This window comes from Corylus avellana, chromosome ca2 (assembly GCF_901000735.1).
Source record: "Corylus avellana chromosome ca2, CavTom2PMs-1.0".
In the NCBI taxonomy this organism is placed as follows: Eukaryota; Viridiplantae; Streptophyta; class Magnoliopsida; order Fagales; family Betulaceae; genus Corylus; species Corylus avellana.
The window spans coordinates 49,049,275-49,064,012 of NC_081542.1; the positions used below are offsets into that span (position 1 = coordinate 49,049,275).

Genomic DNA, 14,738 nt, shown 5'->3' on the forward strand with positions numbered 1-14,738 from the left:
AAAATTCTGATGTGGTAATTCACCACGTCAGAATTTTTCTGACATGGCAGTGTGCCACGTCAGAATTTTTCTGACGTGGTAACTTTTGCCACGTCAGAAAATATAAATAATTTTTAAATATTTAAAATCGTTAAAATTTTCCAGACATTCCAATTTTTAGCATGTCAGAATTTTCTGACGTGTTTGTTTTGACACGTCAGAAAATTCTGACGTGCCATTGTTCACACATCAGAAAATTAATTTATGACGTTTTAAAATTCACCCGTCAGAAATTTTCTAACATGGCAACAAAACATGTACTGTAGCCACGTCAGAAAATACCATTTTTTTTGTTGGGGGAGTGGCTGTGTGAACTACTCTCTTTCCAAAACTATATAATTACAACATTTAGAATTTAAAAACATAACAAAACATACTACATTAATTAATTACTCATAATCAGGACAATCATACTGGGTTGTTTACTTCTTTTTAAATATGAGAAGCTTCCCTCTTTTTGTTACCATTGCGAAAAAATTGTTCATGGGAGGATGGGTTGTCCTTCCCGTCAAGATTCAAGGATTATGCAAATGAGAGGATGAAGCAGTGGGGACCATGGATGAGAGGGGGGGAACTGGAAGTTCAGGTGAGTCGGTAGAACGGGGGCGTGTTGACAGTTACGTGGCAGAAAAGAATGGTGGTAGGGGAACGTCCGGAAACGGGGAAAACCCTAGCAAAATCTAATCAATCGTGAAATACAGATGATTCACCTGAAGTTGATTCTTGCCAACTGGGAGGCAGTACTTTTGGAGTGAAAAATCCAATTAAAGATAGGGAGGAGAGGAGTACAGGAGGCAGTTGTGCTTGTGTGCAAAGTCCACGTGAAAAGGAGAATTCAAAGGTGGCTAATAAGTACCGAATGTTGTACATTCAAACCCCTTAATTTGCATATGTTAATTCCTTAGCATTGTTATTTGTTTGATTTTGTTTTGTTTTTGTGTTTTCAGGTGTTTAATAAAGATACAAGAAAATTATTGATTTTGGGCTCAAAATGCATTTTAAGTACTATAGCAATTTACTGTAGCGGGTACTGTAGCAAAGTAATTGTAGCACATTACTGTAACTACAGTACGTTCGAGCGCACACGGGCGGCAGAGACAAAAAGGAGTCCGGAATTTATAAGGAAAGTTTTTCTAGGTCTCGATCCCAATTCAACTGGGAGACTGAATTACGATTTTTCTGAAATTCTTAGGGCTTCTAGGGTTCTCCTAATCCCTATAAATAGGCCCCTAAACATTGTAAACATACACACCACTTCCTAGAGCTAGAAATCAAAAATTTGACTTTGTAGCTTAGAAAATCATGAGCGGCTAAACCCCTTCGAAAGGTGTTGATGTAACCTTATCTAAGCACAATGATTTGATTGTATTTGATTTCTAGATTTTTAATTTATGCATGTTGATTGTATAATTATGAGAATTGCTACCTTTTGATTGTGTTCTTAATTATTAAATGCAATTGTTTTTAAATTCTAAAATCAATATTTGTGAAATTCTTCTATTGTCTTTAAAAGTATTTTACTTTTGTTGATCTCAATTCATTCTTATGTTCTGTGATTATGATGATGATTGTTATACAATGGGTTTAATTGACATATGATCAATAGGATTTGATAGGCCATGCCTAGGGAAGACAGATTGTACTACATCCTAGTTTAGTGTAATTTAGGTAGATAGTTCGTGCCAACCGAAGATGGATTACACTTATTCATTGATTGTATGTATCATGTTAAAGAATTTGATAATTTATACCTAGAAAAAACGGGTTGTACTGCATCTTAATGGTTAGGTGGACGATCCATTCCAACGGACGATAGATTATGCTTATTCTTTAATAAGGTAGTTTTTTGTTTATTTATAATATGAATAGAATGAATTTTTTGGATTAATTATGATTAGTCATTGTTGTGCGGATAGAGGTGAAGTCAATACCTTATACTCTCTCTCTTATTTTAAATCTCTTTTATTTTCATGCACTTTAGTTTTAAAGAAAATCAAATCAATTATGTTTTTAATTAAGTTAATTTTGATCTTTCAAATTTGATAACAAAACCCTGCAGTCCTTGAGGTTCGACACCCTCAATATAACCTTATCCTACGAGATTCGTCCTATTGCGAGTGGTAATTTTATAATTGATATTTTTTGTTACAAAAATACCACATCAGTGGCACATGCTGACTCGACAGACTTAGGTAGAAAATCCGAAGAAAATAGTGGGCACCAAAATCATACCACTAAAGTGCCTATTTTGTCCCTTCGTGATTAGCAAAGTGCCACTATGAGTGAGGCTGGTCCAAGCCCATTGGTGGAAACGGTAAGCAGCATGGATTTTGTCCCTTGCAGTGTTGAGGAGATAGAGATGAACGATATTTTTAAGACTGATGCTGTGAAGAGATGGGCATGTCGGGGGTGCAAAGAGTTTGGGGAAGACACTGCGAACTTGGAAAAAGCAAGCATGTAAGAGGGGTGGGAGCTTAGGGTCAACTGTCCCAAGGAGTCAAAACACGGGCAAACATAAGAAGCAGTCTGCTGAGAAGGAAAATGAATAGGAAAACAAAGGAAAGAAGGGAAGGTGGGCAGAGGAGAAGCCGTGTAATTTTGAAAAGGGGATGGCAGAGGCTGGTTCCAGCCCCACCAATCACAATGATTCTCCTAAGTTTGAACTACCAGGGGCTTGGGAACCACTGAACAGTTCGTGACCTTTGCCGGTTGGTGAAGGAAAAGAAGCCCCGCATTTTGTTTCTCATGGAAACAAAATGTAGGAGACAGAAATTGGAAGGATTGAGGGTGAGGCCGGGGTATGCGGGTGTTTTTGTGGTTGACCCAGCTGGACATAGTGGCAGTCTTGCTTTGTTCTAGAAGGAGGAAGACTGTCTTGAAATTCAAAATTATTCCAAGAGATATATTAATGCAATTGTGGGTAAGGTTGGTAGTGCAACATATTGGAAGCTTACCGGCTTTTATGGTTATTCGAAGTGTGGGAACAGGCACGAGTCATGGGCTCTACTCAATCATCTCAAATTTTTCAATCATGTCCCGTGGTTATGCATTGGAGACTTTCACGAAATTGTGTCTCAAGATGAGAAGGTTAGGTCGGTGTTAAGGAGAGAGGGGCAGATGGAGCAATTTTGAAATGCATTAGAGGAAAGCCAGTTGAGTGACCTAGGATTTATTGGTCCTAAATATACTTAGACAAATTGTCATAGTGATGGTAGCTTCATAAAGGAACGTCTGGATCAGGGAGTTTCTAATCTGGCTTGGTGTGGGCTTTTTGTGGTTACGGAGGTTCACATTCTGCAGGCTTGCTCCTTTGATCATAAGCCTTTATTGGCAAGAATGGAGAATGAGGCCGAAAGGGTGGTGAGGTACAATAAACGGTTCAAAGTTGAAGCAAACTGGATGATTGATGAAGACTATTTCGGGGTAGTGAGTAAAGCATGGGAGAAGGGTGGCGTTGGGGGGGATCTGCTTAATCATGTTCAATAAAAACTTGCGAATTGTTAGACTGTCCTAACTTCTTGGAGTACACGGAAGTTTGGGAATGCTGAAAAACGCTTGAAGAAGAAGACTAAGGAATTGGACTTATTGCAAAAGGAAGAGGGACCAACTGATTGGGAGGCCATTAAAACTTTGCAAGATGAGATTGATTTTATTCTCGAGCAGGAAGATATATATTGGAAACAACGTGCCAAACAGAATTGGTACCAAAAAGGCGATCACAATACGCCCTTTTTTCATACTTGGGCTAATCATAGGAGGAAAGTGAACCAGATACAGAAGATTGTTGATGAAGAAGGCAGAGAGTGGAAGAAATTAGAAGATATAGGGGAAGCTTTTGTTCATTTTTATTCAAAGCTGTTTAGGGCTGGTGATGTTGGGGGTGTTAGCAATTGTTTGGCATCCTTGGAGTCACAGGTCACAGCTGAAATGAATGCCAATTTGCTACTAGTGTTCACCGTGGCTGAGATTGAAGCAGCTCTTTCACAGATGCAACCCTTGAAATCCCCGAGCCTGATAGGTTTTCAACTTGCTCTTTTCAACGTTCATGGGACACTATTAAGGTTTAGGTATGCAATGTTGTTCTTGATTTTCTCAATAATAGGAATTTTGATATAGGCATAAATTGTACCAATATTGCTTATTCCCAAAATCTCAAAACCAAAACAACTGTCTGATTTTCGGCCTATTAGTCTCTGTAATGTGATATACAAAATTATAGCTAAAGTCCTTGCTAACAAATTGAAAAGGGTTTTGCCTTTTATCATATATTTTACGCAGAGTGCTTTTATCCCTAGTAGACTCATCACAGACAATATACAAGTGGCATTTGAAGCCCTCAACACAATGAATAGGTGTATGAAAGGAAAAGAGGGATTCATGGCTCTTAAGTTGGACATGAGTAAGGCTTACGATAGGGTGAAGTGAGATTTTCTAGAGGCTATTATGCGTAAGTTGGGTTTTGCAGATCGATGGGTATTTATGGTTATGATGTGTGTTCGCACTGTCACTTTTTATGTGCTTGTGAATGGTCAGCCGCTTGGTAAAACCATTCTAACGAGAGGTATTCAACATGGGGATCCTCTATCGCCCTATTTCTTTATTCTATGTGTAGAAGGTCTCAGCTCTCTACTTCAGCAGGCAGGGCCATATCACGGGGTTACCTATTACCAGAGGTGGGACTAGGTTGAATCATTTATTTTTTGCGGATGACAGCTTATTATTCTGCAAGGTGAATATAAATGAATGGGTGTGCATCCAGAAGATTCATGAGGTCTATGAGAAAGCTTTGGGGCAGAAGTTAAACAGAAATATATAAGACATCTCTATTTTTTAGCAAGAACACCAAAGTGGAGACAAAAGCTATTCTCACTTCGGTTGCTAGGGTGAGCTCGACGCAAAGGTATGAGAAATACCTTGGACTGCTTGTGCTTATTGGTCGTTCCAAGGTTAGTGCCTTCTCAAGGATAAAGGGTCGTGTGTAGGAAAAAATGAATGGTTGGAAGGAGAAGTTCCTATCTTAAGCCGACAAATAAGTTTTACTAAAAGTAGTAATTCAGGCTATCCCCACTTATACGATAAGTGTATTTCTTCTCCCTAAAGCTTTGTAAAAGGACATTAATTCTATGATGTCGAAATTTGGGTAAGGTCACAAGGACAATGTGTCGAAGATGGCTTGGATGAGTTAGGAAAAATTGGGGATCAAAAGACAATGGAAGTATGGGTTTAGAGACTTGGAATGTTTTAACTTGACTTTGCTTGCGAAGCAAGGTTGGCAGATGATTCAAATCCCAGACACTCTTGTGGCTAGAATTTACAAGGAAAAGTATCTCCCTCATGACAGCTTCCTTAACTCATCTTTTGGGCGAAGACCCTCTTATGCATGGAGGACTGTCTGGAATGCTAAGAAGCTGCTAAATGAAGGGTTGATGTGGAGAGTTGGCGATGGAGTAAGCATAAGAATTTGGGAGGATCGGTGGATTCCAAAGCCCATAACTTTTGCCATCCAATCCCCGATAGTAGTTCAAGATCATAATGCAAAGGTGAGTGCTTTGATTGATGATGACACTAGATGGTGGAACACAGCTCTCATACAGGAGATTTTTACAATGGAGGAGGCCAAAGTCATAAGTAGCATTCCCATGAGTCCGAAGCAGTAGGAGGATTCTTTAGGATGGGCAGGTATAAAAAAAAAGGGGAATTTACAATCCGAAGCACTTATCACATGGCGAAAGATAAGTTGGAAGGGAATGGGGGCAGCTGTTCTAATAGGGAGGCTTCTACTCATCTGGGGAAGAAAGTTTGGACGATGGGGTGTTCAAATGTAGTAAAATATTTTCTTTGGAAAGCTTGCAATAATAGTCTCCCAACAAAAGCAAATATGTATAAAAGACAGATTATTGACAACCAACTCTGCCTCATTTGTGGCTTAGAACCTGAGACGGTGTGTCATGCTTTTTTTTTAATATAATAATTATAATATTTGGAGAAACTTTACTTACCCCTCCTGAACTTACGCACCTTTTGCAAATATTCCCAAATCTTCAAAGTCTTTCACTTTGGTGTATCGAACTTTTGGTTTGTTTCAGTTACCACATTCCATTAGGATTTTCTATTAAATCCTAACAGAGGGATGTGAAATTCCTAAAATGTCCTTATTTTAATTAAAAGTAATTTTTTATTAAAAAAAACTCTTGGCCCGTGGGTTCATTGGTGTTCTATCCGCTCCTTACACTTTCACGAATTAGAGCAGCACTACATTCTAATAGTTTGAAAGACCTCGGTGGGTCATCAAGGTGACCCACGAAGGGTCACAACTTGTGACTTGTTATCCTTCGTGGGTCACCAAGTGACCCATCAGAGGGTCACAAGTGTGGGTCACTTTTTTTTTAATATAATAATTATAATAATAATTTTTTTATTTATGAATAAGGGTAAATTTGAAATTTTAAAAAATCTTAGGGGTATAAAGGTCTTTTACTCATTCTACCGTTTGATTTAACTCCAATATCTAATGGTATGGGGTATTTGGAATGAAACGAAAGCTCAATACACCAAATTGAGAGACTTTGAAGATTGAGGGAGTGTTTGCAAAAGACGCGTAAATTCAGGGGTATAAGTGAAGTTTTTCCTAATTTTTTATTTATAAATAAGGGTAAATTTGAAATTTTAAAAAAAATTAGGGGTATAAAGGTCTTTTACTCATTTGACCATTTGATTTAACTGCAAAATCCTAACGGAAGGAGAAAAGTGAAAGAAAATTGAAATTGAATACATCAAAGTAAGAGTTTTTGAACAATGGGGGGTGTCTACAAAAAGCTCAAAAGTTTGGGAGGGGTAAGTAAAGTTTCTCCTATCATTTAATAAAATATTTTAACAATTTCCTCACATGTAAACTTAAACTTTTCCTTAATAATTGAGTTTAATACGTAAAATATTTTATTGAAATGAACGTAATTGACAAAGACATGCAATATTTAAATTCAGAACCTTTATTTTGATATGATATTAACTCGATCGCCATTTATCTTAATAATAAAATTAATAAAAATAATAATCATTTAACTAATATTCTATTGCATACAAAATTTCCTATATCCATAATTAATTCATTACCTGCTCGGCAACTCCTGACGCAGCCACCCTCTAGATCTTCTATTTGATGTAAAGTAACCCGGCTTTCATCATCGCCCTCATCGTCCGGGTAATCGTTGTCGTCACGATCTGGAAGGCCTTCATTAAAAAATGCAAGTTCAGCTAACTGCTAACCCAATGTGCAGGCTAGGGGTCTAAAAGTAGAGTAATTAATCCACAATGTGATGTGCAAATTGTTGAAGGTGGTAACGTATTTGTGAGGCATACAGACATAGAGTAGCTCCTCCAATATGTTCATGGGATTTCCACTCTTGAAAGCAGATGGCATGTTAGCTAGCAGCTGAAAACATGTCATGTTACTTTCATCTCTCATGTCTACAAGTGCACTGTCGCTTAGTACTAACTCCAGACCTGTATCTGCAGAGAGAGAGAGAAGTTTGAGCTAGATGAGAAATTTGATTTGATTTCCCAACTTGAAAGGACAGAAAGTCTTACCAAAGTTTTTGCTGAGGACTGTCATATGAAGAATGGATGTCCCGTCATTTCGAGTGCGGTGAATGGCCATGTCCTTAGCTTTTGAAGCTAAAAACCTAACCATTTTGGTCTGGTTAAATACAGCGGCCCTGAACAAAGGAGTTTCACCTCTGTTGTTCTTACTTTCAAGCAGCTCTGTGTCATATTTGATCAAGTCTTCTGCCATTTCGACATTTCCCACTGCAGCCGCCTCATGAAGTACTGTGTCTCCACGTTCATTCGGACTCGGACACGGTGCATGGTCTAGCAAATCACGGACCAATTGCGCCTCTCCGCTGTACACTGCAATATGAAGCGCGGTGTTCCCAGCCACCGTCATAGGAAAATTGATCATGATTGCATCCCGTTCTTCCCAGAACTTCTTGAACGCTTCCCAGTCTTTGTTTAAGGCTACTTTATAAGCCTCCGACGATTTTACAACACTCCTCATGTCTCTTTGACCTTCAGAAGCCCTCGCCCTTGTTACAACACTCCCCATCTCTCTCTCTGTTTCGCTCTCCATAAGAGGTATCGTTTTTTTTTTTTTTTTTTGGATGAATATATAGAGATATCATGCTTTGTTCCAGAAGTGCTCACAATTTAAAGAAATTTAATAGAATCTACCTTGCTTAGTTGAGTAACAAAGTTAAGCGTCGTAACCATAAAGAAAAGTTTTATGCTGCACTCCTTTTTCTTCTTCTTCTTTTTCACCTTTTGACCAGCCATTTTCATGGAATAAAGTGACTCTCCATGTTTCATTAATATCATAACACCCCAACAAAAATAAATAAATAAAGCACTGATATGGTCACAACACATAAACACCATAATTATATCTATCTTACCTGATTACCTACTGCCTCCTCTACTATCATTATCCAAAATAAAGGGCAAATTAGATTTACTCCAATTTATCATCCTTGTTGCAATGTCTTCCTACCTTTAATTTGATTAATTCTACTGATTTAGTATTGCTCCGATTGGAGTTACAATGTCCTCATTTTCCTCCCAAAAAGACTAAGTCTCTTAAAAATAAAAAAATAAAAAAATAAAAAACCTTACCCACGACCGCGCATGGGAGACACCAAATGACCCCACAACCACTAACCCATGGCCACGCAGTGGGTTAGCTTTTTCTTTTTCTTTTTTTTTTTCTTTTTTTTTGGGTATTTTTGGAACAAGAATAAACATTGAAACCCCAATGATAAATTGATAAGGTAGATTAACCAAATTGAAAATTTGAAAAAGACATTATAAGTCGACGTGTAATTTCCACCCAAATAAATGTTCCACTGAATTCAGAGGTGGACCTGGACATCTCAAATCTCTGATTAAAAGGTAATTCGACATTTTGATTATGGACCTAATGTCCCCATATTAGTACACTAGTAGTCATCACCATTTTGTAGAATTAAAGAATAGCATATACGTATGTGAGTCCCAATCAAATGCATAATAAAGTTCAGCAGACCAAGAAAAATTATGCCTCAGCAGAGAACGACCTTGCAGTCAGAATTAACTAAAATTGAAACCCAATTTAAATTATAGAAATACCCTTTCATGTCTAACAACACTGAATTACAGATCCAGTTTCTTGGATTTATCAACATAGGTTTACTACGTATAGTGTATTTTGAGAAGCAGGATGCTAAAAAGAAATTTGAATAAGAACATTTGAGTTTGTTCAGGGTGTTAAGAGGGAACTGCCTTCCTTGATGAGCACAAACACGCTGCCGGCGTCGCCCCTTGAAATTCGAAGTTCTTCATCAAGGTATGTGGTAAGTAACCATGATTCAGCATTTCTGTTTGAGATAGAGAACTTCACTGGTGGTTGGCTGGAAATGGTCTTCACAACGGATGAAGCTGTCTCTTGAACAGAGGTGATTAAGCCCTTGAAGGGTGTGAGGTCAATCTTTTGTCCCAGAAATTCCACATTTTCTGGTATCACTATCGAGTCAGTTAATTGGGGAGTCCCAATTATACCTTCATCAAACTTGATCTGAATGAAGGAAAAAAGGAAAGGACTAATTTAGAGCAGAATCCAAAGCTTCAAAATTTTCTAATGTGTGATAGGACCCAGTTGTGTTGTTTGAACAAATTTTAGGAAGAGAGCATGAACAAACAGAATCTTTGACTGCAGAAGGTATTTGGAAGACGAACAGGTGGAATATAATTTTGTTTCACATCCTTTGGTGCAGGGTTCTTAGCAGAGATTAGAACCCTAAATGCAAAAAGTAATCCAAAGCTTTGGGTTTCGGAACTTTGTAGACACAATTAGTGGCGAGTGGCGAGAAAGTATAAACGTAAAAAGTAATGCTATTTTTCACACACATTTCATACCAGCTGATTTGGCTTGTTTTAAGTGGCTTTCCATGTTAGCCACTTCAAGCATTCAATGTCGGCCGATATGAAATGGGTGTAAAGAGTAGCATTACTCGTAAACAAACCTGCACACGCTTTGGACTTCGGACTTCAAACTTGGCATTGGTACTAATTGAAGTTGTAGCCAATGGCCCAGCAAACTGGACAGAATTCTGGACGGTAAAATTCTCCGAGTCAATTGTCTGTGATATTTCCTCCACCTTTACTAAGGGCAATGTACCCCTTGACAGCAATGGGAACAAACCTGCAAAAGATGTGTATCTGCTCCACACATAAAGCTCAAAGTCATCACATTCATGCTATTCCCACAAGTACTAGAGCAAGGACCAAGAGTATACTTAACAGAAGAAACAAAGCCCGCTGTTTTGTGATATAGTTAGGGATTCAATCTCTTGTCTATTTCAAACTTCCAAGGACCACTACAATCCATTTCTCAGCAGAGTATATGCTAATATAACAAGTAACTACTTCATACCAAATCAATTTCTATAAGACGCTTTGAATTAATATTCTATGTCAGAAATATAATTGCTATAAGAGCAAAAAAGGCATGGCCTTAAACACCAAGAATTTTGAAAGACTTTTATCTTCCTCTTTTGGATAAGAACAATTGGATCAGTTAGTTACAGATTAGCATTGTGGGATAATTGTAGAATAAAATGGTAGTTTTTAACCTTTCTCAAGCCAATAAAAATGGCCAAACTAGAATTTAAGAAAAAAATTACAACAAAATACACTATAGCATGGATTATATTTCTCTCTGGGTCTTCTACCATTACAAGTACACACAAGAAGTCTTTTGATGTCTGCTATAATGCCTTTAATTAATGAATTTGCACAATTTCACCTTGGTCGACCATAGTTCTTGCCCCAACAATTTCATTTGCACAGATTTACATCACACCTATCTTTCACATCTCATTTTTCCTCCCTTTCTTTATCAATTTCCTTAACTTTCTAAACCATCATTCTCTTTGCCTATTTCTTTCTTTCTTTTTCCTTTTTATTTGCAAGTTACAAAACTCAGGTCATGAACCCAAAAGCTCACTCAATTCCATCAACAAGTTTACCCCTTTGCTCATAAAAAACAAACTCAACCAAGAATAAGGCTTAATCAATAAGATTATTAAGAGTTTTCAATTCTAATTTTACTTCGTTTCCTAATATGTTCTTAGCAAACAAAACAATAAACTTATAAACTTACGCGAGAATCCATTTTCCATTGAGCAGAGCCAAGGCCTCAGTCGGCGCCGGCGTCGGATTCTTCGCCTCCAGCTGGGTGATGAGCTCCACGATCTCCGCTCTCGTCTCGCTCGTCGCTCTCAGGCCCCGATCTGTCCCGTAAAACGAGTCCACCAGCGCCTTCTTCAGCCTATCAATCTCGCTCGGCTCCACCGGCTTCTCCTCCTCCTCCGCCACCGCAACCGAAGCCCCATATGGACCCTCCTCCTTCTCGGGGCTCAACTCGTCATCGTTCACCGCCCGGACCCGGAAACTCGATCGCTCCCGGACGAATTCCTCGGCCCGAATCCATGATTTCCCGATTCGTTTCGGACCGATCTTGACCGAATTCGGCGCGAAAGTTGCTGGCTTGGAAGTTAATTGGGTTACTGAGAGGGCCTTGCATGGGAATTGGTTCAAGTGAGAAATAGAGGCCATTTTGTTCTGGTTTGTTTATTTGGCAGGCAGAAAACAGAGAGATTTGTGAACACAACGAAAAACAGAGGACCAGGTAGTTTATATTGGAGCATATAGTGAACGGGTTAAAGCCACGTGTAGTTCGGAGATTCGTTTTAAATTGTTTCGAATAGTTTTGCTACTGGCTGACAGATTTTAGCAATTTTTAAAAAAAAAATATATGTAATAAAAATTATAGAAAAAAACTCTGTTTCATTCAAATTTTAAAATTTTAAAAACTCTCGATTCCACTTAAATAAATGTTCTACAAAAATCAAACATTTAGCTGAACATTTGATATTTCTGATTAAAAGGTAATTCAACATTTTGATTATGGACCTAATGTTCCCATATTAGTATACGGACCGAAATTAGTTACAAACTAATTTGTAACTAATTCATATAAACCAATCTAATAAAATGATGTATTCTATAACTATTAAAAAAAAATATGTTTTTCACATGCTAAGAAACAAATATCACGTTATTAGATTGATTTGTATAAATTAGTTACAAATTAATTAATTTGCAGCTAATTTTTGTCTTATCTGCATAATGTCAGTGAAAATTATCTAAAACTGAAAATTAATTTAAATTAGGACAAAATTTTCCTCCAAATTATGTTAGAGGAATTTCTCCATAGGTCATCTCTAAAAACACAGAATTACAGGTCTAGTTTATTGGATAAATCACCGTAGGTTGACTACGTATAGTGTATTTTGAGAAGCAGGATGGTAATTATAAGAACATTTGAGTTTGCTCATGGCGTTAAGAGGGAGCTGCCTTCCTTGATGAGCACGAAGACGCTGCCACCCTCTCCCCTTGAAATTCGAAGTTCTTCATCAAGGTATGTGGTAAGCAACCATGATCCATCCTTGCTGTTTGGGATAGAGAACTTCACTGGTGGTTGGCTGGAAATGGTCTTCGCAACAGATGAAGCTGTCTCTTGAACAGAGTTGATCAAGCCCTTGAAGGGTGTGAGGTCAATCTTTTGTCCCAAAAATTCCACATCTTCTGGTATCTCTATCGAGTCAAGAAACTGAGGAGTCCCAATTATACCTTCTTCCAACTTGATCTGAATGAAAGGAGAAAAGGGAAGGACTAATTTAGAGCAGAATCCAAAGCTTCAAAATCTTTGACTGCAGAAGGCATTTGGAAGATAAAGAGATGGAATATTGCTCAAAAGTGAACCAACCTGCACACTCTTTGGACTTCGGACTTCAAACTTGGAATTGGTTTTAACTGAAGCTGTAGCCAAATAAGCCAATGGCCCAGAAAACGTGACACAGTTCTGGACGGTAGAATTCTCCGAGTAAATTGTCTGTGATATTTCCTCCACCGTTAGTATGGGCAGAATACCCCCTGACAACAATGGGAACAAACCTTCAGAAGATGTGTACCTGCTCCACACATAAAGTTCAAAGTCACCACAAGCAAGAAGATTGTGACCAAAAAGCTATGATATAATACTCAATTCCATCAACAAGTTTCCCGCTTTGCTCATAAAAAACCAACTCAACCAAGCATAAACTTACTTGAGAATCCATTTGCCATTGAGCAGAGCCAAGGCCTCAGTCGGCGCCGGTGTTGGATTCTTCACCTCGAGCTGCGTGATGAGCTCATCGATCTTCGCTCTCGTCTCGCTCGTTGCTTTCAGCCCCCTATCCGTCCCGCAGAACAAGTGCACCAGCGGCTTCTTCAGCCTATCAATATCGCTTGGCCCCGCCAGCTTCACCACCTCATCCGCCACCGCCACCGCCACCGAAGACGCTGCCTTAGATGGACCCTCCTCTTTCTCCATGCCCAACTTATCATCTTCCGCCGCCCGGACCCGGAAACTCGGTCGCTCCTGGACGAACTCCCAGGCCCGAATGCATGATTTCCCGATTCGTTTCGGGCCGATTTTGACCGAATTCGGCGCGAAAATTGCTGGCTTGGAAATGAATTGGGGTACTGAGAGGGTCTTGCATGGGAATTGGTTCAAGAAAGAAACAGAAGCCATTTTGATCTGTTTCTTTAATTGGACAGAAAACAGAGAGATTTATGAACGCAGAACGAAAAACAGAGGAGCAAAAGTAGTATATATTCAAGTATAATGAAAGGTTAACTCCACGTGTAGTTCAGAGATTTGTTTAAATTGTTTTGAAGCATGGTGAGTGCTGCTGCAGTGGGATCCTAGCAATATTACTGTCGGGATAACTGGCAATTTGTTTCAGCAATATTACAAGTAATTAGACTTAACAAAACTTTTTTTTTGTAACGATGACACATTTGTGTTTTCTACTGCAGCTTCAAAACTTTTGAACAATTATTAAATTATCGTTTACGCTCTAGATCTCAAAAACTTTTTTAACACATTTGATTATTATGTAGAATCTCTAAATAATCCATGCATATCAATTTCTTATATATAGACTACAAGAGACCTTAGTCTAATGATATACAAACTAAATCAAGATAAACTGCAAAACTTAGTCGGCGTCCGTACGAGGTCTTTACTCATCCAGACAGAATTAGGTTAATCACAACTAAACTAGGATTTTTGGTACGGCGCACCCGTATGCATTGTGAACGAGTGCTGATAAGCTTCTCGAGGGGCCTATAAAACTTAGCTCGTTCGGACTAATTGCAGATGAGATTGCCAACAAACTTCTCGGGGATCTATGAAACTTAGCTCATTTGGACCAATTGCGGACACGATTGCTTACAAGCCCCTTGGGGTCTATGAAACTTACTCGTTCCGGCACTCTTTAGATGAGGTTGAAAACGAGCATTTCGGTGGGTCTTCTATGAACACGTGATTTGAACAAATTGTAGACAAAAGTATTTTATCACTAAATTAACCAATTCAAAAACCTAACAACAGTCATAATAATTACTTTAGATTAGGGACTTTATTTCAATATATTTTTTCAAAATAAACTAGTAATTCATTGAGGTAATATTTTAAAGCCTTTATTATATAAAACTTGTACATATCTATTTGTGCATTAGTCAAATGATAATTTTGTCCCACTAGTGGTGATCTTTATAAA

At 38.3% G+C, this 14,738-nt stretch overlaps 2 protein-coding genes across 2 annotated transcripts; both read right to left on the reverse strand.

Moving 5' to 3' along the window:
• Positions 1-9,159: 9,159 nt before the first annotated feature.
• LOC132170368 (plastid-lipid-associated protein, chloroplastic-like) lies at positions 9,160-11,862 on the reverse strand. Its single transcript, XM_059581323.1, has 3 exons — positions 11,231-11,862; positions 10,092-10,287; positions 9,160-9,643 (listed from the first exon to the last, which is right to left on the reverse strand). Exons 1-3 carry the CDS (start codon positions 11,683-11,685, stop codon positions 9,329-9,331), a joined length of 966 nt encoding a protein of 321 aa, XP_059437306.1. The 5' UTR covers positions 11,686-11,862; the 3' UTR covers positions 9,160-9,328.
• Positions 11,863-12,354: 492 nt separating this feature from the next.
• Positions 12,355-14,101, reverse strand: LOC132170366 (plastid-lipid-associated protein, chloroplastic-like). Its single transcript, XM_059581321.1, has 3 exons — positions 13,239-14,101; positions 12,899-13,103; positions 12,355-12,778 (listed from the first exon to the last, which is right to left on the reverse strand). The coding sequence occupies exons 1-3, from the start codon at positions 13,703-13,705 to the stop codon at positions 12,464-12,466; spliced, it is 987 nt and encodes a 328-aa protein (XP_059437304.1). The 5' UTR covers positions 13,706-14,101; the 3' UTR covers positions 12,355-12,463.
• Between the last annotated feature and the right edge of the window lie 637 nt (positions 14,102-14,738).

Coding starts and splice junctions, on each gene's coding strand:
- LOC132170368 (XM_059581323.1), bottom strand. CDS start 11,685: ATGGCCTCTATTTCTCACTTGAACCAATTCCCATGCAAGGCCCTCTCA. Junction 10,288..11,230: donor AATGGAAAATGGATTCTCGC/GTAAGTTTATAA, acceptor TGTGTGGAGCAG/ATACACATCTTTTGCAGGTT. Junction 9,644..10,091: donor GAAGTCCAAAGCGTGTGCAG/GTTTGTTTACGA, acceptor TCCTTCATTCAG/ATCAAGTTTGATGAAGGTAT.
- LOC132170366 (XM_059581321.1), bottom strand. CDS start 13,705: ATGGCTTCTGTTTCTTTCTTGAACCAATTCCCATGCAAGACCCTCTCA. Junction 13,104..13,238: donor AATGGCAAATGGATTCTCAA/GTAAGTTTATGC, acceptor TGTGTGGAGCAG/GTACACATCTTCTGAAGGTT. Junction 12,779..12,898: donor GAAGTCCAAAGAGTGTGCAG/GTTGGTTCACTT, acceptor CCTTTCATTCAG/ATCAAGTTGGAAGAAGGTAT.